This window comes from Globicephala melas, chromosome 16 (genome assembly GCF_963455315.2).
Source record: "Globicephala melas chromosome 16, mGloMel1.2, whole genome shotgun sequence".
In the NCBI taxonomy this organism is placed as follows: Eukaryota; Metazoa; Chordata; class Mammalia; order Artiodactyla; family Delphinidae; genus Globicephala; species Globicephala melas.
In genome coordinates, this window is record NC_083329.1 from 31,860,690 (window position 1) to 31,885,455 (window position 24,766).

At 47.0% G+C, this 24,766-nt stretch overlaps 1 protein-coding gene across 50 annotated transcripts in view; it reads left to right on the forward strand.

Moving 5' to 3' along the window:
* Window positions 1-24,766, forward strand: part of SORBS1 (sorbin and SH3 domain containing 1) — a 240,550-nt gene that overhangs the window by 203,668 nt on the left and 12,116 nt on the right. For 24 of the 50 annotated variants that reach the window (XM_060286519.1, XM_060286530.1, XM_060286534.1 and 21 more), the window contains 7 exons: window positions 479-564; window positions 3,564-3,731; window positions 7,678-7,724; window positions 11,395-11,509; window positions 11,652-11,777; window positions 13,267-13,461; window positions 15,042-15,815. In XM_060286519.1, coding sequence (XP_060142502.1) covers window positions 479-564; window positions 3,564-3,731; window positions 7,678-7,724; window positions 11,395-11,509; window positions 11,652-11,777; window positions 13,267-13,461; window positions 15,042-15,815 — 1,511 coding nt within the window. The remainder of the gene's footprint in view (window positions 1-478; window positions 565-3,563; window positions 3,732-7,677; window positions 7,725-11,394; window positions 11,510-11,651; window positions 11,778-13,266; window positions 13,462-15,041; window positions 15,816-24,766) is intronic. The other 26 variants (XM_060286549.1, XM_060286550.1, XM_060286543.1 and 23 more) reach the window with 3 other exon arrangements.

The window sequence follows — 24,766 nt, forward strand, 5'->3', positions numbered from 1 at the left end:
ATTTAGACTAACCACCAAACTCTGTTTCGAAAGAAAAATTGGCCGTTTAGCTCATCTGAGAAATGTGTTCGTTTGAACTCCTGAACCCCTTGCAGTTCACACCAATCCCAATTCACCCTGAGGTTTTTTGAGAGGCAGCCTCTCTCGGTGGCCCTGTGTATGTGTGTGTGAGTGTACAGTGTGTGTCCCTGTAAGATCCTGCACGCCTCTTAATAGGGACACTTTTCAAAGACGGTCCTCTCTTTGCTCACCTTTTGCCTCTGATTAGTTTTCTTTGTATGAAACTAGTTCACAGGTAAATCCAAAAATCGGGAGGGGGAGGGCATTTGGGTTTTTTTTCCTTCAGAATTTGAATACTGACCACCAAACGACGACGGTACAAACTTGATATTTGTCATGGATGAAAGGTGAAATCTTTTCCCAATCTGGTTTCCCACTAAATCTTTGCCTGTTTTAACTTTACTTTATTGTTTTGAAGATTCAGAATCACCAAGGCATTTTATACCAGCTGATTACTTGGAATCCACAGAAGAATTTATTCGAAGACGTCATGATGATAAAGAGGTAATCGCCCCCTTTGAAATCTCTTAGCTCTTGTGCAGATAAAAATATGAAGGAAGTAGACATTCAGGGAGGTGGCTTGGCCTAGCAGTTAGAAGCAAACATTGGGATTTTCACAGGTGACTTTTTATAGGACATGAGCTCAGTCACTCCTCTTTTAGTCCACTTTTCCAAAGAGTAGGACTGATTTTCCCCAAGGTGCTAAGTTCCAAATGCCAAATCTGCCTGGGAGGTTCAGAAAGAGCTTGCCCACCACTGCATTCAGTGCCTTTTAAGGGGAACCTAGAGTCCTTCCCCCTAACCCCCGCCTTATTACTCTCCAGGGAAATCCATCCTCTATTGGCACAAAGCACAGTTCATATTGAGAAATATGCAGTAGGAGAAAGAGGAAACTGAAAAAGAATAATGCCCATGATACATTTTATAAAAACAGTTTGAAGAAGTTGCCTTTAACTCAGAAGAAGAGAGATACCCCAATAAACGTTGATAACCCCTCTCCCCCAGAACTTCAGGATATAGACCTTGTCCTGCAGCTCCTGAAATGTCTGTACTGCAGTGATCTGACTGACGGGGCCGGGAAAGGAAGGCGTTCTCTTGGGATTTAGGAAGAGGTAGTTCTGCACATCAGCTGAATGGGCAAAATCACAAGCTGCTGTTGCGATGAAGTGTTATGACGAGGCATGTTTTCTAGACTTTGCATTCCTGGAAGAAAGGGTCCTATAGCTTAAACAAGCTCTGATGAGTGTTTTCTTGCAATGAAGAGATGGAAGAATTGCTTTGAACCTGGTGGCAGCAAGGGAAGGTGTTCGTGTGTATGCAACTCTGTCCCTTTCCCCGTAAAGTCTGAAGCCCTTTTTCTGTGTTGTGCTGTTTTGTTGAGTTGGTTTCAGAGCTTACGGGGATTTTCCTTAAGGATTTAGGGTAAGGCTGACATTGAAGAGAGCTGGAGGGTAACAATCATTGCTGCCAGCTAGAGAGACAAAGGACAAATAAAACCACAGCTCTGCCCTTCTCTGGGCACAATACAGACAGTGCTCAGTAAGACATTTGCGCCTGTCTGTGAAAAGAAACAGGAGGAAGCATTTGATGGACAGAATTATTTGTGATAGCATGGTGAAAAACTCACAGTGGACGTCCATCTGGCCACAGAACAGACTCCTTTTTGTCACTGTCACTGAGATACAAGATTCTACCTATCGAAGCCTGGCCTGCTGTGATGAGGGAAGGTGACATTCCATTTCAGGATGATAAACCCTAGCATCCGACATGGCAGGTTTCGTGGTAGAATTCTTGCCTGCCACATGGGAAGCAGATTTTACTTTGCTGGTTTCGCAGTTTAGAGGGTGAGCAGCTTGTTTCCTGAATGACGCTGGCTCACAGATCCTTGGGTCTTCCTCCCTGTTTTTTGGCTTATGTGTTTAAACTATGGGAATGATGGATTTGCTGAGGTCAGAGTCACACACTGGGTAGGGAGCTCTGCTCCATTTGCATCTGTCCTTTCCCATTGCTACAGAAACAACTCACATGTCCCAGCTCAGGGAATGCCAGTCCTGGCATTTTTCCATGCAAGTGGCTTCTTATTAACATTGATGATAATGGCATTTCAGAAAACAAGAGCCTGTCAGTCCTGGAAGGGACATTAGTGGTCCTCTGGGCAATTCCCTTGTTTTATCCAGGAAAGGACTGCCACAGGACAGTGGCTTGCCTCGGGCCACATAGCCAGGTACCTTGTACCAGAGGCAGAGCTGGAAACCAGGGCTCGACCGTGCTTCACAAAGCACTTTCTCACGTCTTTTCTCGTTTAATCTTTACCACAACTTACCTGAGCACTGGGAATCCCACAGCCATTTGACGAGTTATTGCTTTATTACTGGTAGACCCTGGAGAAGAATAGAAAAGTGGGCCCACCATCCTTTGGGACTAGGTGTCACTTAAGGCATTTAATTACCTGCTGGGAGAAGACTAATGCGTTATTGAGAATGCTCAGAATGATCAGTACTAATCAATGCTTTCCTGCAAAGAATATTAATCCCAGGAAGGTATGATTGGTATGGAGTAAGAAAACACATTAAAATTCTCTTCCATAGGGTCCTTTCAGTAGGCAATGAGGACATTTAGTTAAATGGAACCTTGTTTAATTATTTTAAAAGGCCTTTAAAAATAGAAATAGATGACTATTTCCTTAATTTAGGAGAGAATATTTCTTCTAAACCCAGGTACCATTATTCTTAGTTTATCTCCTGCATTTATAGTCTACCTCGTTCCCTTAAACTCAGTTTCATTTCACCTAAGGAAGAAACAGTTAAGTAGGAAGTACAAGGTAAGTGATGCTTTCTGTCAGTCACATAAATAGCCTTCGGTGCATGTGCTGAGGCCTCCTAACAACCGTACTCGGAGGAAGGGTTGGCTGGCCTAGGAGAAGGGGTGCCACGTTTTCTGAAATGGGTATCTCTACTCTCTTGAGCATAAAGTAGCAGGAATAGGAAGCACAAAGACGACCTGCTTGCCACAGAACCACACAATAAAAGCCCACAGCAGTTTTAATAGCCTGATTTGAGGAGGAGGAATCAGCCAGCCCTGGTCCCACTGTGGGAACTCATCACTGCCTGAGTGAGGGAAGGATAGCACTTCCAGCCTCCCACCATGCTCCATGCTCGTGAATGCTCCGGACGGACCCCCTGGATGCCCTGGCCGCCTTGTGCCAGGAGGCAGGAGGCTTTTGGCTGAGCTGGGAGATAGTCTGCAGACAGCGTAACCGTATGGGACCCAGCGTTCCCCGCAGCCCAGTGCTCCCCCGGTTTCTCCCCGCAGCGCTGTCTCCTCCCTACACAGAGCGCACGTGGGTGGGTACAGCGGGAACCTTGCAGTTGCGGCCATAAAGCCCCCCCAACGTGTTTCCTCCCTATTGACCCAGCACCTTTTTCCTTAGTTGTTTTTGTTGGCAGTTTTCCAATACCCTGGACCAGATGATTCACAGCCCATTTTATGCAATTTCATGGCAGAAACTTTTAGCGGACCAGAGACGACTTAAGCGTGAGCAAGAAGAAGCCGATATTGCAGCTCGACGCCACACGGGCGTCATTCCGACGCACCATCAATTTATCACTAATGAGCGCTTTGGGGACCTCCTCAATATAGACGATACAGCAAAAAGGAAATCTGGGTCAGAGGTCTGTTTTGGTCACCTCGATCTGCTGCTTGACCCAAAGCAATATTTGCCTTCCCTCGGCATTGCCCTCTGTAGGCCAGATTACCTCTCCAGACAGCATCTGTCATCCTGGCTTCCCTTAGGCTTGCTTTGGCTCTTCTCTGGCTGGTCGGTGGACATGATTCCCATCATGTCCTGTGCTCTGTATGTCCAAGCATGCCTGGCTGCGGGACCGGGATCTGCTGGCGCACAACCTGAATGCATGCCTTAGAGCATCGGCTGCCTTCATGAGTCTGGTCTTCTCCATCTGCATTTTATCATGAGACTGTGTTGCCTGTGCACTTTGCTTAGAAACCTATACCTTAGTTCATATGCATTAGTAGCTATGGTGTGGACAATTACGAGGTTCTTCTTTGAAAAGATGGTTTAGTGAAACGTGTATTACATGCAATACAGCCACTTGGTATCCTGTGACGATTTAATTGACTGAAGTGTTCAGTAGAGCCGAAGCCTCACTGAGGAATTTTGAAAGCCAGACCGTTTTTGCAGTTAGGGTAAGCCATGGAGGGTAAGCGCTCTCTGAGAGAGATCTCCTTTGTTGCCTTAATTTTGACGTTTCTCAGCTGAAATTATGAAACTTCATATTATACAAGGAACAAAGAAGTGCAAGCCTTTGAAGTGATTTTATCCAGGCCTTGGCCTCCTGCGTGAAGGTCAACATATTGAAATTCTTGTGCTGGCCAAATGCCGCAGCTTGCATCAGCGTTTGTTTGGCCACGTGATCCTTAAGTAGCCCTGCTGAAGATTAGCTCCTTTCAGGGAAGCCTGTGTGCCTGGGGCTTGGGGAGGATTGGGGAAATGGGGCAGTGACACCAAAGTATATACAGTTGTATAATCGTTCGGTGTAATAGCCAATTAAATACTCATGTCTCTGTCTTTGGAGTGACAGAGGCACCACTGGCTGTTCATCAAATGGTTTGGGTTTTGGTTTTTTTTTTTAAAAGAGATAGAAGGTGACTGTAACAAAGAGGGAAAAGGGGGAACCAGACTAGAAGAAGGAAAGCTGGGGAGGGGAAAGAGACTCTAAGGTGATAGAGAAAAATAAAATGTAATAAGGGGAGGCAGAAATTAGCAGGAGTTACTCAGATGCAAGTGAAGGACAACCGCCAGCCCTCAGCATTCCAGCTCCTGAATACCACCCTGTTCTGAAGGCTCTAGTGATGGGTTATCCTCATTCCCAGGCCTACCTGGTTGTGAGTGATGGAGAAGATGGGAACATGCAAAGGCACCCTAGGGCTGCCTAACCCACGTGTAGATAATACATGCAAATGAAATGCAACCAGGGCACAATAACCATGGACAGAGGCAGGCAAACTCTGCCTAACCTGCCTTGCCTCCCTTCTAGAGCAGAGGTTCTCAAACTTAAGTGTGTCACAATCCCCTAGACGCTTGTTAAAATACAGGTTGCTGGGCCCCATCCACCAAGTTTCTGATTCTGGGGTGGAGCCTAAGAATTTGCATTTCTGAGCAGTTCAGGGACCACATTTTGAGAATCACTGCCCTAGATGTCGACTGACAGACATGGGACAATAAAGACCAATGAGTCCCAGGTACACCAGGCTATGTAGATGTACTTCTGTACCATTCAGTAGAATTTGGATGACCACTAATTTGCCCAGAACCCTGTGAGGGGATAGAAACAAGACTCAGACTGTGCCCTTGGGAAGCTGGCAGTCTAGTGGAAGAGGCACCCTCGGAACAGTTACCTCTGTTGTAATAAGTAACACAATGCCTTGGGAACCAGAGGAGGAAAAGATCGATTCAGCCTCAGGAGGATGGAGGAAGATAAAGAAGGAGACGATGCTTTGTATAGGCAATATGACTCATATAATATGTCTTAAGAGTTCAGTGTAATCAGTGTTTCTCAATCTTGAATAATGTATGGATTCCCTTTGATGAAAAAAAATTTCACCAACCCGATTGGGTTGACCTAAGCCAATTTACAAATTAAATAGTAAACTGTACACGTATACAATTTTTATTTAATAATTATAAATTTAATTGAGAACTGATTAATATTCATGTCCCTATCTTTTGAGTGACAGAGGCACCACTGGCTATTCATCAAATGGTTGGATTTTATTAATTTAATTGATGGTTGATATAATTTTGCCTGAACTCAGTTGCCACTCAGAGTGTGAATATCGTGCTGTTTTGGTATAAATTTTTTTTAAAGTTCATACAGCTTTACAGCTGGCTGTCAACCAGCCCCCCCGCCCCCCACTTTTTTAAATTGGAATCACTGAAATTTTTGTGCTTAAAACGTTGGTCATTTGGCTTTCTCTTGTGAACTTGTCGTTTATCATTAACTCCACATTTGTTCTTATTTGCTTACAACTGTTGAATTATGCTCTTTGGTCACAGGCAGGCATTGAAATCTGTGACATTGATTATAAGGTCGTCATTCAGTTGACTTCTAACATGTATGGTAGATAGATGGAAACATCACATGAAAATGCAAAATTAAAAAAAATTCCTGTGGAGAATCCATGGCCTTAAAGAAGATCCCTGTAAGACCCCAGCTTGAGGAACCTGGAAATATGGGGCATTTCACTAAGGGATCAGGATCTAAAACTAAGCTTCATGAAGCTTCTAAAAACCATTTTTTTCCTCACATAGAGTCTCCCATTTTTCCCCTCTGCTTTGTCCATGCCTTCTAATATTGAAGAGGAAGTATGTAATTTAATTTTCATCACATTGTTTCCCTATACCAGAAAGGTATAGCAGTTGAAAAGGTTGGAGCTGCTCATGGCTGGGGCAGCATTATACTGGCAGCTGTAAACTGCTTGCTCTCATGATTTCTCCCCTCTATCTTCCTTTTTTTTTAAAAAAATTCCCCACTTTTAACGGTGGGGAAGAAAGATGTACAAATAAACATGGTAAGTAAAAGGGAACCTTTTGCTCTCTTTGTTGGAATTGGAGATGAGGAAGTTCCAGACAGAGAAGGGGTGTCTAGACAAGGTGCAGCAAATAGACTTGCCTGACTGGGACGGGAAAAGTGTCACAGGAGATAAAGGCGGTGAGGTGTGAGTGGGGGGAAAGGACCCAAAGGCCTTAACCCGCCTCAGGAATTGAGAGTTGATCTGAGGCACAGTTGAGAGACTGGGCCAACTTCAAAGCAAGGAAGAGATGTGATGGAGGCATTTGAGGAATGTTATTTGTGCTCCTGAGTGACAGTAGATTAGAGTGAAGAGAACTGAAGTCAAAGGAAGCTCTGTGCCTGTGGGAAATAGAGGTCAGACCTGAGTGGGGCTGTGGAAGGGACGGAGGGAGGGTTGGCGTGACTTAATGACAGGCTCGATGAGAAAGTGGAGATGGGGGCTGTGGATGACTTCCAGTCTTGGGGGGCTAGGAGGAGAGGGCTACCTAACAAGAATGGAAGCCTTGAAGGAAGAGCATGCGCTCAGGGCTCGCTTTACCTGGCTTTTTTGGATGATTTCACAGACCTGGAGAAATAATGTGGAGTTGGAGGTGATGTGAGAAGTCACTCAGGGTTCGTTTACTTGCAGGTCATAACTTAAGTCAGGTAAAGAGAACATGTTCCCCAAAGACTAAGACAGTTAGATAAGGAATGTCTCAGGACTTCTGGCTGGGTTTTGTTTGTTTGTGTGTTTTTTAAATAGTGGTGTCAGCCTCGGGGACCAGCATTTCACCTTTAGGACTTTTCTAGCCGTCTCGTCCCCACATCTGCCCCTCCGTAGGGAGATCCTCGCGCGTGGCGTAGCTGATTGAACGTCCACGTAGTGCTCTGCTAAGGTCAGGCCAGTAGACTGCTGCCCAGATTTCGACACCAGAGTAAACTGGTTAGGGTGGATTTTTCTGCTTTGCTTTCCGGAAACTTGTAAACGTGTGTCCTTTTCATTATGCATAAATTGTGATTTTAACTTGTCACTGTTTCCTGTGTTTAGATGAGACCTGCCAGAGCCAAGTTTGACTTTAAAGCTCAGACGCTAAAGTAAGTGCCACCAGTCAAATTCATTTATTTTAACTGCTTTGAAGCACAGACGTGCACTCATAGAGAAGAGTGGGAGAAAATAACAACAATAAGAAACAGGGGTTTTTAGATTGTACTATGTGCAAGCACCATTCAAAGTACTTTACGTATGTTAACTCATTCATCCCTCATTGGAACCCTGTGAGGTTGGCGCTATTGTTATTTCCCTTGTAGTAATGGGGAAACCAAGGTTCTGCAAGGTTAAGGAACTTGCCCAAGCTGGTCAGTGATGGAGTTGGGATTCAAATCCAGGTAGCCTGGTGCCAGAGCCTGGGCTCTCACCTCTGTGCTGCTCTGCTACCTCCTATGTGGGGACTCAGTTTGCTTCATTAAGTGGTGGCTTGATCTGACTTTCTCTACGGAAGGAACCAGAACCAGTCTCTAGGAAGATAACTTTGCCAGTTCTGCTGCAACATCCCGAGAGATTAAAGGCTTATGTGAACCCACAGGAGACCAGCATTTCTCTAAGTATGTTCCTCAGAGTGCTGGCTCTGTAAATATTTCTCAAATAGTGTTCCATCATAGAAATGAGTCTGGAAACCACTGCATCCTATGTCTGTACCTCCTGCCCCTCCTTGAAGAGAGACTTTGCTATTGACATATTAACGGCTCTCTAGAAGTTTTTCAATAAAGAAACCTAATTAGCTGATTTAGCCAATGTTACCTAAGTTTAGACGACCAGAAAACCTTTCCATTTTCCGTAGAATGAAATGTGAGAAATGACTGGGATCCTAGAGGAACTTGCTCACTTCATATCTGATTATGGATTAAAACGGGTTGTGAGTTTTCATTGGCAGCAGCGAACAGCCGCCATCCTGCTGTCCTGGTGACGAAAGGGGAAGGAAAGCCCTCCATCCTTGGACGCTGGAAAACGCTGTATGGAGGCTGCTCGGCTGTGGTTCCGATCTCCTCCAACACAGAATGAGTGACTAGCCTGCTGTTTCCAGAAGCTAGGCACAAATCTGGTGCATTTGGCTTTGCTTGTAATTACTCCAGTGCTTTAGCTTGTCACCTAATGAGAGGTGGTGGCATAATGTGCTGGGTTGATTATGGGCTCTAGAGTCAGGAAGTCCTGGGTTTGAATCCCGACTGTGCCACTTATTGCCTCTGATCATGGGCAGATCACCAACCTCCACCTCAAATTTCCTCATCTGTAAAATGGGCATAAAAATGCCTCTCTTAAAAAAAAAAATGCCTCTCTTGCAGGGCAGCCAAGGTAATACTTGTAAGGTATGTTGCATAGTGTAGCAAAAGTGTCCCCCTCCTTTTTTTAAACCAGAGACCTCTGTTTATAAAATATATATATATATATAGTTATGTAAATTAATTTTTTAGTTTAATCAAGAAGTACCTTTTCCTCTTTTTTCTTTGAATTGAGAAAGTTCCATGTAATCATTGAACGGTATTGTGATATTACATTTAGCTAGATTTCATTTAAAAATCCTCACAGATAGAACAGGTGAGAAGGCTAAGATAGACAGAACTCATCACCGTTTACCAACGTTGCTCATGCTGGGACAGGGCTCCTTCCTCCTGACCCAATGCTTTCATTGTACCACGTTGCCTCCCAAGAAAAGTTAATAATACTTTTTAAAGAGAAAACAAAAGATCCATAGACTTGAATATTTCAAAACATCTCCAGTCACTGGGTTCTGTTTTCCTCCATAGTATGTTACTCAAAAAAGTGTTCTGTGGGAGCACTCGTTTCAACCACGTTAAACAGGTTTCTGTCCCACAGGACTTTCTCCAAGCTTCCACTGTGCTAATGTACATGGTGACACTCCAGAAAAGATCTAAAGTACATCATATTATTTCCCAAACCTTGTTATTACCAGACCTTGCCATGTGCCTAAGTGACCTGCGAGTCACTCAGGGTGGCAGAGTTTGGAGCCTGCAGATCTCCAGCAGGGGTGGATATTCTGAGGGTTCTGCTCATCTGTGTGCCCATAGTTGGGAGTAAATGGAGGGGAGGATTCAGAACTCCCCCAGGGAGGGCTATGGCAAGAATTTGGCCAAAGACCTTCTTTCTTCCAGAGACAAATGCCCCAGATCCCCTTCACAGGCCTCTTTAGGGTTAGAATCCTGCCTACCAGTGCAAGACCCACACAGGCTGCCTTGTTCTCTCATCCAGCACAGTGCTGACTTTGTGTGAGGTTTTCCAGATGTGCCGCTTTGTTTAGCCAGCATCCCTCACGTACCGTGGGACTTCCTGGCACACTGCAAAGCAGGCACACCCCGTCCAAATTGCAGTCAGAGTCCTGTCTTTCCATGCTGTTGGTTTGAGGCAAATGGAAAAGATCTAGTCATTTTTTCTTTTTTTTTTTGGCTGCGTTGGGTCTTTGTTGCTGCGCACGGGCTTTCTCTAGTTGCGGCGAGCGGGGGCTACTCTTCTTTGCGGTGCGCGGGCTTCTCCTTGCAGTGGCTTCTCTTGTGGAGCACGGGCTCTAGGCGTGCAGGCTTCAGTAGCTGTGGCACTCGGGCTCAGTAGTTGTGGCTTGCAGGTTCTAGAGCTCAGGCTCAGTAGTTATGACGCACGGGCTTAGGTGCTCCATGGCATGTGGGATCTTCCTGGACCAGGGCTCGAACCTGTGTCCTCTGCATTGGCAGGCAGATTCTTAACCACTGCGCCACCAGGGAAGCCCCATTTTTTTTTTTTTTTAATGCAAGAAAATTTCAAGGTACAGTTTTTGTGTTGCTTAAAATTTATCTTTCTCTCTCAGTTTTTAAAATGGAGTCCTGGTTAGCGGTTAACATATTATTGAGGCAAACAAAGGGATGTATATGGAAAAGTTGAAAAGGGGCAGGAAGACCATTTGAAGGAAAATCCACTTTTCTTTCCAAGATCCCTTTTCCATGTTGAAAAGAAAGTGAATTAACATTTACTGAGTGTTAACTATGTAACAGGCACCGTGCTAGGTGTTTTATTTGTAGTTTGTTGCTGAATTCTCCACCAACTCTGAGTTAGCTCCTGTTTTCAGATAAAGAAAGTATCTCAGAGAGATTAAATATCTTGCCCAAGGTACCAGAGCTGGTAAATGGTATAACTGGGTTTTGAACCCAGATCTGCCTAATATCAGAGCGTTTCTACTGCATGATGATGGATGGATGGATGAATGGGTAATGAAATGAGTGGTGGATGGATGGCTAAACGGATAGAATGATAAAAGGATATCCGTATGTCACAAACAATTTGAGGGTAATTTAAATGTCATGGGTAATGAAGGCATGCATTTCTAGGGCATAGAAGAGGGTAGTGAAAGTATCTAGAAGGAAACATTTTTCATTAATGAACAGCAGCTAAGACTGCTGGGTGCATCACTGTGTGTTGCATAAATATTCTGAGCATAAGACAGCATTGACAAAAAATACATTGGGGAAACCACAACAAACTAATAAGGTGTCTGGGCACTTGTCAGTTTGAAAGTTAACCTTCATCCCACAAGACTGGAAAAATGCCGAATGTGCTGCAGTTTCCTGAATAGTGGAGTCGTCGCATCCACATATGGGGCCGCCGCTTCTGTCACTTGTCCCCTTTGACCTCACTCGAAGTCTCCTTTTGCTAAAACAAGGAGCATCTTAGTCTTACACACATTGGGACATCTGATAAGATGCTGTGACCCTCTGTCCACAGGGAGCTTCCTCTGCAGAAGGGAGACGTCGTGTACATTTATAAGCAGATCGATCAGAACTGGTATGAAGGAGAGCACCACGGCCGGGTGGGAATCTTCCCCCGCACCTACATTGAGGTACTCTGGCTCTTTCTCTTTCTAAGGAAAAGCCTGGTCGTGCCCAAAGCACAATTCATTTAACTTGTGTTTCGTTTCCTCCTTTCACTTCTCTGCTTTCTTCTCTTTTCCATTCTCCTTCGCCTCTTTTTTCCTTTCTCAGCTTCTTCCTCCTGCTGAGAAGGCTCAGCCCAAAAAGCTGGCACCAGTGCAGGTTCTGGAATACGGCGAAGCTATCGCCAAGTTTAACTTTAATGGTGATACACAAGTAGAGATGTCCTTCAGAAAGGTAAGCTGCCCTCTCATCCCACGCCAGGGGGCCCCGCTGGGTGGCGCTGTCATCGTGGGGATGGGGCACTGCAGCGGTGGCCACTGTGGTGAGGCTGCCGTGCCCCCAAGCTCCGTGCCCCATCAAGGATTGCACAGAGGGCAGTTGCAGGGTTTCTGCCATGAAGTATTAAAAAAACAAACCCTGCATTGAGTTCACTAATGAACGGTCCATGAATTCTCGCAGACCTACCTCTTTTGTAAACCGTATTCAGTGTTTATCGAGCACCTAGTAATGTGAGAAGTGCTGTGTTGGTAACTAGGTGGTACAACATTAATGTGGAGAAAAGGAAGTCCAGGAAGTTTGAAAAACTTTGAAGCCAAGAGTCATAGGTTATCAGCTGTGTGGCTTTGGGGGAGTTAAATAATTGTTCAGAGCTGCGATTTTTTATATGTAAAATGAAGATAAATGGCCCCCTTCCAGAGCGGCTGTGAGAGGATTTAATGAAACAGCCTCAGTGAAGCCCCCAGTGTGACACGTGGCATCTAGTTGGGGCTCACTGAGCAGGAGAGGACAGTGTTATCGTTGCCTTCAAGGCGCTCATGCTTATTTTGAACACAGTTAAGCTGTGCAGAGACACTGTCCTTCCCACGAATTCAGACGCTGTCTTTACATGCCAAAATTCTCAACTGGCTGAAGGTATTAAAGTTACTAATTTTACTGAGGATTGAGGGACGTGAGCTTATGCCTGGAAAAAAATGGGCCAGCTTATAGAAGAAAGAAACACTGGAAGCAGCCTAATTGCCTTACATCAGGAGACCAATAATTAAACCATTATATGTATGTACAATAGAACATCCTGCAGTGGGCCATTAAGCTGTGCACCGCCAGGAAAAATGTAGAATTCTGTTTCTTGATAAAGAAGGAGGTTCACTGTATGTTATTGAGTATAAAAAAGCAAGTTGGAAAGGGGAATAGAGTGCGTATTCAGTTTTCATAAGAAAAAAGTATGTGCAAGTCTAATTCACATGGAATTATCTACACCAAAATATTAACAGTGGTTACCCCCAAGTGATAATATTATGGTAATGATTCTTTTCTGCCTCAGGTTTATGTTTTAATTTTTCTGTAATAATACAGGAAAAAATTAAATTACATAAAAAAAGAAAAAGAACCCCAAAAACCTTTACCTTAGAGAAGAAGATTGGGTATCTGTCTGTTTTGCATTAGATGAGTCAAAAATACTATGTTTGCCTGTTAGCTTGAGAGAATGAGTCTGACCTTCTCCTTTACCAAAATATGTAAAGACCAAGCTTAACAGCCTCCAGGTATCTCTACTGCTGTTAACATCTCCGTCCCAGTGATAACTGATTCCATCCAGGTCTAGCAAAGAAGGTTTTTCTGAACAAAGAATGTAATAAATAATTCAGGAGAGCACGAGGTACAGGCAGGGGCCTCAGACGTGCCAAGGCTGCTAGGACAAGGACCCTTGCCTTTCTGTGTCTTGCAGGGCGAGAGGATCACGCTGCTTCGACAGGTGGACGAGAACTGGTACGAAGGGAGGATCCCAGGGACGTCCCGGCAAGGCATCTTCCCCATCACCTATGTGGACGTGATCAAACGGCCGTTGGTGAAAAACCCCGTGGATTACATCGACCTGCCTTTCTCCTCCTCCCCAAGTCGTAGTGCCACTGCAAGCCCTCAGGTACCTAAGCTTCTCGCCACTGGTTTTCACACTCAGCACAACAAACCTCCGTGCTAATAGCACACAGCCCCTCGGGGGTGGTTCTGCAACACTGTGATTAAGAACCGTCTGCAGCAGTGCAGGGTTTGTTCTCATGTGTACAAATGGCATTTTTCAAGACCTTGGTGGGAGAAATACTATCTTGGGGAAAAGGAAGTGCTTAAGGTGATTGCTCTGGGGATAAGATGATTAGGGAGAGAGAAATAAGCGCCATTATCAGTTGGTCCAAAACTCTGTTCTGGGAGCATCCCTTCCTGGGTGAAGCTGGTTGTCTGGATACCACCACTGTCCCATGGCCAGTATGGTTCTCTTAGTCATCTTACTGGTCAAGATTGGCCTGTAGAAGACAAAGATTGAAAGAGAGAATTTCATGGGCTCGTCCTCAGACATATAGACTGGATTCAGAGTGTTCTTTGCAATCAAGAACCGGGTTAGAAAAGGAACAGTGTCTCTGTCTGTACTGGGCTGAAAAGAAGTAGATTCATAGGCATAATAAGATCTTTGCTTGCCTGAACATTAATTGTGAACAAACTTGTTTTAAAATATAAATTATTCCAAACCCATCCCCACTTTCCCAAAGCCAAGAAAAAAATCAGACCTTGGGTTCAGGAGAGGCACAGTGGGGTGACTGCTTGTGAAATAGACTGACCATAAGTGGTAAGTTACAGGGAGTATGGCCAGAGAAATGAGAGCAGGACCTGGGGACACTTGGATGGTGCCTCTTTTCTCTCATCTTCTAATCATTTCCTCCTCTCCCACCTGCCACTGCTGACCCCAGGAGATGGTTCTTGGCAGGAAGCATGAGATGGGCTGACCCAGGGCTTCCTGCACAGCGAGATCCAGATCCTATGATCTCTCGAGGAGAGGGTGTGAGCCAGGCGCAGGGCGTTCTGCTTCGTCATAGCATGGGGAACTCAACTAGATTTTTCGCTTGACTGTAGCCAAGCACAACTATAAAACAAGATGACTACGATACTCATACTCCTCTCTGGAAGGCTCTCTGCTGAGCCCCCCTAGAGAGAATAAAAGCCCAAGAAGGGTCAGAGCAGTGGCAGGCCTTGTTAAACTTTTTTTTATTGAAGTCTAGTTGACATACAATGTTATATTAGTGTCAGGTGTACAGCACAGTGGTTCAACCAGGACACCTTTTTCTCCTCATGGCTCTGGGTCAAGGCTGCATTGGCAGAGGCGGTTGGGTGGGGTGCTTCCAGTGTGTCCCTTTACAAGTCTGATTCCACAGACCAGCCGGCACCGTCTGTTCCTGCCCTGATGGGACCCTTTCTCCCATCTCCATACCGCGTGCTTCTCCATCCTCCCCCCGCCTGCACACACCCGCGCATCCACACGCATGCACCCACATCCCAGTTTCTCTCCCAACCTAACCAGATGATTTCCTTTTTGGACACCAGAGTGTCCTGCTCTTCCTCTCCATTTCACTCCTCTCCATATAGCCCTTGTGATTATTTTCCCCTTTTCTTCTCTGTGCTGACACTTGTGCCTTTTGCTTCTTTTGTTTTCCTCTCTCTCCTTTTCTTTTGAAGTTTCCCGGTCACAGCAAGCTCATCACGCCAGCCCCCTCATCTCTGCCCCACGCCCACCGAGCCCTGTCCCCCGAGATGCACGCTGTCACCTCTGAGTGGATCTCGCTGACCGTAGGAGTCCCGAGCAGGCGGCCTCTGGCCCTGACCCCACCCTTGCCTCCTCTGCCAGAGGCTTCTGTCTATAGCCCTGAACCCCTGGCCTTGTGGGCGAGGCCCAGCTCCTCCCTTACCCTCAGCGTCCCCCGTTCGGGCTGGTCGGCCTGGGCCACCCCACGCTCAGCAGTCTCCCCGCTGGCCCTGCCTCCCCCGCACAAAGCCTGCTCCCTGGCGCCCGGTTCCCAGACCTCCCTCCACGCCAGCGGAGATGGTGGTACCCACGTGCCACCTCCAGGGGTCCTCAAGGATAGCTTCTCCCAGCTGAGGCTTGGGCGTTCGGACAGGGTCATCTCGGAGCTTAGTGACGCCTTTAGCAGCCAGGGTGAGCGGCAGCCGTGGCGAGAAGGAAGTGGAGCACGTGAGAGGAAAGCAGACAGGGAGGCAGGTGAGAGATGCCCGGGTGGACCCGCCATCTCTAAGAAGAGCTGCCTGAGACCGTCAGACGTGGTCAGGTGTCTGAGCACCGAACAGAGACCCACAGAGCTCCACACCCCAGAGGAGAGCCGGCCCCGCCAGCCCCGGGGTAGCCCTTTCCCGGGAAGGGAGGCTGAGCCCTCAGAGCTGCAGAGAGGTGGCGAGCCGGCCGAGAGGAAGGCCGCTCGGACTGCCGCGAGCGAGGTAGGCCTGCAGCATGCCCGTGTGTGCCCGGGTGTCCTGGCCAGCAGGGTGGGCTCACCCCTGGCCGCGTGGACGCCCGTGAGAGCTGTTTGCTTTCTTGGGAACAAAAATATGACCCAGGAGGGAACGGAGGGGTTGTCCGTTAAGGTGTCAGGGCTGGGACAGTGGAGGCAAAGGACAGTCTGTATCCTGGCCTCTCAAGGTGATTCAGAAGCGACCCCCACGTTGGGCACCTCCTGGGCTGGTGCAAAAGCCCACGAGGAGGCAGGCCTTCCTCCCGGCCCCGTCGTGCTGGGGGATGATCCTCCCTCTGCCCAACACGGCCGAGAACACCAGGCTTCGGTGGGGCTCCGTGTGATTCGGTTTTGTGTGCGACACGCTTCGTTTCCGTAACCCACGGTGCTCTGCCTGCCAGCGCTCAGCCGTGTCAGGTCTTCGTCCTGTCTCGTGTTTGTGTGCGAGCTGACTTGTTCACTGAAGAGCAAATGCGTTTTGGTTCTGGGGGGAGTGGCCCCGTGCTGGGCTCCTTGAAAGGCAGGCCAGGGTTTTAGGTGACTGTCCCATTTTCTCTCCGGGTCAGCTATCCGGATTTGGGGGTTTGGACCAGGGCGGCCCTAGGGTGTTTTGAGGGCTGAAAATTTGGGGGCAGGGGGAGATGAACTTAGCAGTTGGATCACGGTTCTAATTTTGGCTACGTTGTTTACTACCCCAGAAGGCAAAGATTTGGGCAGCTTCTCTAAAGCAGCCAGGTTTGAATGCCTGCTCACCTCTACTGTGCAGTGACTTGGGAGTGAGTTACTTCCCCTCTCTGAGCTTCAGTTTCCTCATCCATAAAATGGAGATTGACACCTACCTCAGAGTCTGGTTGAGAGGATTCCACGAAGTGATGCATGTAAAGTGCTAAGCACAGGGGCTGGGAACGGAACGTGTCAGCACTTTACAAATGGAAGCTATCCGCTTTGGGTGATGGAGAGCTGCTTCTGGAACTGAGAACATTCTAGAATGTTTTTCGAACCAGATAGAATTCTTGAAGATGTCTCCAAATCATTTATTATCTACTGTGCACAATGTCCATGATAGACGATGCTTGATCCTCAGACCTGCAATCCCAGTTTCCCTTTAAAGTGTCATTTACTCAACAAATAGTTGATTGAAGGCCTGTAGACACCAGCCTCTGGGCAGGATACAGGGGTTATCTCATCTCTGCCCTTGAGGAGCCTTATGTTTCAGTGAGTCTGACGGACACAGCAGTAGAGGTGTGCTTGGAGGCCGCAGGAGCCCAGCGGCCTAAAGCACAGGTGAGGCCAGACCTGCAGCCCCAGCCTGTGGCGGGGAGTGGGGCATCATTGCTGCAGGGAAGGACAGTGTGGGATAATGATAAATAACCAGGCTTAGCCTCCCCACTGGTTTTCTCCTATGCAAAGTAGGAGTGGAACTCTGTCCCTCCCTCGAAGGGCAGTGTAAGGATTAAATGAGGTGGGTGTGGTGCCTGGCATGTGGGAAGGCTCCCTAAAGTGGATTGTGTGGGCCTGAGGAAAGAGAATACCTGGGGAGGGTTTTACCTGGCCCGGGAGCAGGTGCTCCTGGAAGGGGTGTTCTGTGAGGAAAGAAGGGTGTGTCTAGTCAGGAATGAATAGTTCGCCGGGGGAGAGCGGGTGAAGTGGCTGGTTGAAAAGAAGTGAATGTCTCAACACAGGAACAATTCTGTAAATGTTCTAAGTCAGCGCCTGGGGCCTGGAGGCCTCGTTATGGTCAGCAGTGAGTCATTGCGGCCTGACGCCAGGACCCAGTGTGCACAGGAAGTGCGCATGGCGCTCGCTCGGGTGAGATTAGTGGTACGCGCTTCCCGCTTCCTAACGAGGAGAGGAGGGGGCTGGCAACACAGAAAGCCAGGCTTGTTGAAAACTGATTTGCCTTTCTTGGTGGGCTTCCAGACCCCAAGTGCACCGCTTCCTGTCCCCTCCCTTCCTCCTGCTTTCCCAGCACGAGCCCCTTCTCCACGGCACCCATCTTGCTCCCTGTTGAGAGCTGGGGGTTGTGTGAAAAGGGCTCCTGCCCACACACTCCCTCCCAAGCCCCTTTGCCTTCCCCTCCTGGCACTGGGAGCAGGATGGCAACCCGGGAAATGAGGTCCTGCAAAAGCAGCTTTCTGCCTCTTGAGGGCCTCTTTGGATGACAGAGCTAAAGATGGGAAGGGCTTGAATGACAGGTATTCTCTGGTGATCCAGTCACAAGATGTGATCTCAGGCTGTGTCACTTATTTGAATAAATGCATTCCAGACCAGTCTGCGTTATCAGGAGAACTGCCAGCCACGCTTGTCCTTGCGGGTGCGGTGCTAAACCAGTAGTTCAATTTTGTTATCACTGTTGGGAAGCTAGGTTGAGCATCTGACCCATAAGTCGAGGGAATTTAACCTGAGAGCATGAAAAGACATTGGGAAATGTTATGACCATTGCCTCTCCCATTCAAGCATCTAGGATGTTCTAGGCACTGTGCTAAGTGCTGCAAGAGGCACAGAGGAGTGAACATCGTCAGGGGCTCCGCTTTGCTCTCAGGAAAGTCTCTCCTCCTTCATGGGCTTAGGAAGGCCCCATGTGATCGGGCCCCTTAGACAGCAAGCCAGCCTCACCTTCCAAAGCCTCCCTTGCTTTGTATGTCTGGGAAATTCCCACCTGTCCTTCACTTTTCCACTTAGATGTTGCTCCTTCCAGGAAGCCTTTCCTGACAACTTTTCCCTCCCCCTGCAAGACTAGATTAAATGCTGGACTTTGTGCTTTCACAGCTCCCTGCACCTGACCTAAGGGGCACTTATCAGCTCTATTGTATTCGTCCCTTTGTTTGTCACCATTAGAGCATAAGGGACCAGAACCCCTGAGATATGGAAGGCACTCCATGAATATTTTTTGAGTGAAAGAAAGAATACAATATGACTGACCCCAACTAAAGGAGTGTATGAGCTCCACTGGCGGATGAGACATGTTCACAATTGTAACGCAGACAGGGAAGTAGGGTCACAAACAGTTCGCTCTGAGAGTTCAAGATGGGAAGAAATAATAAGCGGCAGGAAGAGGAAGATGGAAAGACTTTAAGAGAAAAGCGGCTTTTGATCTGGGGCTTAAAGAACTGGGGGTTTTATGATAGGTGAACAGCAGGAGGGCGGCATTCAAGGCAAGCAAATAGCCCAGCCAAGCCCCAGGAGTAGGAACGTGAGAGGAGGGAGGGGAGTCGTGAGTTCCTGGTTTCACTGACGCTTCCGCAGGTGGACAGAAGGGGCTGGGAGCCGAGCTTGGAGGGCTGATTGGTGCCTCTTGTGGATACTGGTCAGCACCTTCTCCCAGTGTGTCTGGTCATCTTCCTCAAGTCCTGTGACCCTTGCTAATTGCTCATCAGCATTCCCTAATTGTGTTAGTCCCTGCTTTGCTGCTTTCCTTCTCCTGAGTCACCTGTCCAGCCCAGCCCACTGCCCCCATCTCTGCAGCTGTGAAAGGGTTTGACTTTTCACTCCTTTGAAGACTCCCAAGCTGATGAGACATTGGGTTGGTTGCTCGTGGTGTTCTCTGAACAGCAGAAAGGGGTGAATGAGAGGTAGGGGGCGTTTAGGGGAAGCGGGATCGTTGGGAAGGGCGCTGCACTGCAGGTCAGGATTCCTGGGCTCTAGCTCCCGCTTTGCCATGAGCCTGCTGTGTGTCTTTGGGTGAATCACTTCCTTTCTCTGGCAGCTTCCTCATCCATAAACAAAAGATTCAGACAAAGATAACTTCCTGTTAGCTTTGATATTCTATGATCAGCTAAAAATCCTGTGAATTTCAGTTACAAGGAGAGAGAAGAACAAATACAAAATTTTAAGGAGGGGGTTTATGATAGACCTGTGGACTTTCACAACAGAAAAACAAAAGCTTTCCCTTTTCTTTTTCGAGGGACAACTTAACCAATTGGACAAAGACATACACACAAACACATCCAAAATGCCCAAGAGTTCAGAATTATCAACCAAGTTCTTGGATCTTGTTGCGTGTAAATTTTGGCCAAGAAGGTTTAGGACAATTGGTCAAGAAAGTGAAGGGGAATATCATCTGGGAGATCTCCACCATTAGCATCATCAAATATTTTCTGAGCTTTCCCCAAGATAGCACTGTTTGCAGACTGGCATCCAGACTTTGTCGTTAAGAGCTCCTACAACTGAGTGAGAGATCCTCACAGAATTTCTGAATTTAAAAGAATCTTTAAGTATCATCTACTCCAGTGACTCATAACTTTTTCTGGATCACAGAACCTTTGAGAACCTGAGGTTAGCTGAGGACTCTAGGCCAGTTGTTTGGGAAAGAGGGTGGCACACATACAATTTTGCATAAAGTTTTAGGAGATTCACACCTGAATCATTCTGAGAGCTCCCTAGGAGTCCACAGACCCCCTCGCCCAGGTTGTGAACCCCCAGTCTACTCTACTTTTACAATGACAGCACTGAGGGCTGAGAAAAGTGACAAACCTATGTGATGTCAGTTTGGGTCCTAAAGAGGAGAAAGCCAATCAAACGGTAAAATCTGAGGGCATCACGTTTAAATAAAAGTATTCAGGAAAGCTCTGTGTCTTCAAAGCATCTGAGAAGCATAAGAACAAACTACGGCCTTAGAGAAAGGAGGGGAGAGAGGGAAAGATGACAGCAAGATGTGCTTTGGTGAACTCAGAGGGAACATCCCTTACCGCATGGAAACTAGGTTAGTTCCCAGAAAGGTAAGAACAAAGGCATAGGCCCTCTTTGAGCGTGGAAATCAGAAGTAGAAGGGAAAGCATGTGATGCAACTTACAAGAACAAAAAGAAAATAAGAAATGTTAAAATACCCACCTAATAAGGGGAAACATTTTCCTTTGACTCACTCAGAAGGGAAACCTCTCAATATATACAGAGGGTGTTCAACAGTGTACAGGATGGAGAGACATTGGCTGCAGTTCTTAGAAAAATGATCAGCAGGTGTGCGCTCAACACCTAAGGTGCAGGGAACCTGCAGTTGCAGTGTCCACCCCTACAAAGGTGTTAGGAGAAATGGAGGATTGCAGTAGAAACGCTCATGCCAGCTGCAGAGTACGGGGCGACTTAAGGTGGTCTCTTGATGGGCACCTCCCTCAGCTATTCTGACGTCTTCCCCTCTGGCAGAGCACAGCCCGGCAGATCAGGGTGTGTTGGGAGGGCAGGGAACGTGGAGTCAGAGAGAATGGGGTTCCAATCCTGGCGCTTCAATTCCCAACTCTGACATGTTGGGTCTTAGTTTTGTAAGATGAGGTAAACACTGATTGCCTTATCGAGTTATTATGAGGATGAAATGAGGTTTCCTGGAGATGAATGAACCTAGCACAGAGCAAGTAGCTGGGACTCGATAAATACTTGCTGACAGGGAAAAGAAACAAAAGTAGTTTATTTTATCCTCCTTACTCCATTCCACCTAGGAGAGGAAGATGGGGTTGGGGGACACAAGAAAGTAGAAGGTGGAAGGATTCTTTTCCTTTGGTTATACAAATCCAGACTGGAACATTTAGAATTTGCGCTCTGTAAATCAGTGCTTCTCGTTATTCTCTCTCACCTCGAGTACAAAGGGATCCTCTTGGAAAGCTTTTGGTTCCTTCATACTTGGATACATATTTGCCATCACTCGTCTGATTGTTTTGGGAAAGAAACATACCCCGCCACAGACTATGAGAAGGCTGAGCGTGTTAAGTTCAGTGCTGTCATCAGATTCACGTCACAACAACGCCGATGTGTTGTCTGTGGACTGATCTGCAAGGAGATTGAGTCTAGGCGGTAAGCAGTTGAACTAATTGGTGGTAATTAGTTTTATACGTAAGCTGGGATCTTTTTCTTAATAAATGCAAGAGGAAAACTCAGTGGAGTCAGACTGTTCTGCAGGACCTGCGGAGGTTTCCTAGAGCCGAAAGCCAGGAGCCTGTCTTTCAGGTCTTCTAACTGCTCTGGCAGAGTTTGCCTGCGGTCTTCCAGGAGCTGCACCTCTCCCTCTACCATCCGGGCAGCTCCTCGCCTCCCACACTGCCAGAGGTGAGCTCTCCAGCCACCCGGAGGCGACTGTCCAGTGGGCAGTGAGTGGAGTGCTGGCCCCCTTAAGCCAGGTCAGCCTTGCCCAGCCCTGGTTCTCAATTCATAGGACGAGCACAGTCTAATGACTACATTAGAACTTTAGAGCCAAAAAAGATGTTTATGTAAATCATGCCCAAGCCTCTTATTTTCCTAAGAACTTGAAATCCAAAGAAGTTAAGCATTTTGCTCAAAAATCAATAAATTACTGGGAGACCCTGTCCTGGAACCCAGTTTCCTCCCTCCCAGTCCAGTGTCCCCTGGGAGGACAGTGTGGGTCACCAGAGAGGTGAGGTCTGAGGAGAGGAGATTCGGGGTATGTGATGAGCAGAGGCACGCCATCTCTGAGAGACGCACGCAGGTTGGGAGAGCAGAGACTCCTGCCGCTTCTAGAGGGGCTCGGGGCCACGTGGAGGTGGAGTCCTCTGCCCTGTCCACGTCGCCAGGACTTCCTGATGGCCTCTAGCCTGGGGACATTTTATTTTGGGCTTCAAGGCTTTGGCACACGCCCAGAGCTGGAAGAGAATGCTTAGTAACTCATAGGAGCACCAGGTGTTTTTTGTGGATCCAGAGGGATTAACAGCCCCAGGGATGCAGGGTCAGATTTCTGAGGGACCGCTGTGAACTGAAGGTAGAAAGGCAGCAGGGCCACAGAGCAAGGACACATGAAGGGCTGCTCGCTCGGAAGAATGAAACAAAAGCTCCAGGCCAGGAGGGCCGACTTGTGTTTCTGTGTGCAAATATGGAAGAAAAGCTGTTTCTGGATCAGCAACTATCACCTGCTTACTGTTGATCCGGGAGGGCAGTGCAGTGGGGCGGGGCGGGGGGTGCTGGTGGCTGTTTTTCTAAACATGTGAAAAACTGGAATGTATTTCCAAGAGCCTGAAGTGTACTTAGCATGAGATAATAGTCCCTTTATCCCCAGCCCTGGCTGAGGTCCTGGTTAGAACTTTGTCCACTTTTAGGCTTAAGGAAGGGTGTACACTAAGACCCGGGAGGGGTTGGCAGCATCACGGGCCAGCGGAAATATAACGTGAGTCACGTACGTAATTTAAAATTTCCTGGTAGTAAAATGGAGTAAGTGAAATTAATTTTAGTTATATTTGATTTAACCAAACATATCTAAAATAGTATCATTTTAATATATAATGAGGATAATTGTTGAGCTATTTTACATTTTATACTAAGTTTGGGAAATAATTTTGTAAAAAATAATTTCGTAAAAAGTGTAAATAATTTTACACTTATGACACAGTTCATACTGGCCCCATCTCAAGTGTTGAGTAGATACATGTGGCTACTGGCTACCGTATTGGATAGGATAAGTTCAGAGGAAGAGATACATAAAGCTGTATATGGTTAGAAAGTGAGACCAGGGAAAGACAAAACATACGCCCAGAGGGAAAAAATGTCTGAAAGTAAACAGCCTTCAAAGTGAAGGGCGAGTCCCTGTAACGGATATCAATGGTTTCCATCTCCACCAAAGGTCCACATGCTGTACCCACCTCTACTCCACCCACCCCACTCCCCCCCAAAAAAACTGTTTACATTTCCGCTGTAATCTAAGGAATTTCCGCTTAAATCTAAGGAATGCATTTCAAATAGGGAGAAACTGAATCATCTTCCCGAACAGGATAAATATTCTTCTTGCCGTCTTCATTTATTCCACAGACGTTAAGTAAGCAACAGGTGACTCAGGGATGAGTTGAGTTTGTACTAGATGTTAAGTTTGTCTAGATGTGAAGGTTGCGGTGACGATCATCCTCTGGTTTGCATATGACCTGAGTCCAAGGAGGGTATCAGCTGGGTCAGGATCCCTTCTCAGAACTGCGGATCCTTGAGTTAATGATTGGATGACATCCATTACTGCACACTGGACCTTTTACACAAAGCAAAAGTATTCAAGAGAAGTTACAGTGCCTGTTTTCAGGAGAGGCAGAAGCTGGGTGTTGCTATCATCCTTACCCCAGCTATCCCATCACGAGCCAAGAGGGAGGTGGTGTATGGCGACTAGAACCTGAGAGGTTCAGTACTCAGTGGCTTTGCCACCTTGTGAAAATCTTCAGAATTCCATGAGCCTTAAAATTTCCTTTTCTGCCCTTCCCAAGTCAAAGGGTGAGTATAAAAGTCATGTGAGGTAATGGACCTATATGTGCTTTTTTTTTTAAGATGTTGGAGGTAGGAGTTTATTAATTAATTTATTTATTTTTGCTGTGTTGGATCTTCGTTTCTGTGCGAGGGCTTTCTCTAGTTGTGGCAAGCGGGGGCCACTCTTCATCGCAGTGTGCGGGCCTCTCACTATCGCGGCCTCTCTTGTTGTGGAGCACAGGCTCCAGACATGCAGGCTCACTAGTTGTGGCTCACGGGCCTAGTTGCTCCGTGGCCTATGGGATCCTCCCGGACCAGGGCTCGAACCCGTGTCCCCTGCATTAGCAGGCAGATTCTCAACCCCTGTGCCACCAGAGTGCTTTGAAAGCCACTTTAAAAAAAAAAAAAAGATGCTTTACAAAAGAAAGGGACAGTGGGACCTCCCTGGTGGTCCAGGGGGCATGGGTTTGATCCCTGGTCAGGGAACTAGGATCCTGTATGCCACACGGCTCAGCCAAAAAAAAAAAACAAAGGGATAGAAAAATATCAGGTGGTTCTTAATGTAGCTGATTCACCAAAACTCTTTTAAATTTAAGTGTAAAATATTTGCTAGATGATTGATTCCAGTCACTCCTTTAGGATTAGAGCTGATTCGAAAGATGCTGTGGGGCTTTGGTAAACTGGAGGTCATGTCAGTAAATTGTCTGCATCCTCTCTTTGTGCTGCACTTGACCTGAGGTTGTTAGGCCACCAGCTGGAGTTTGGAAATATTTTCTCTCT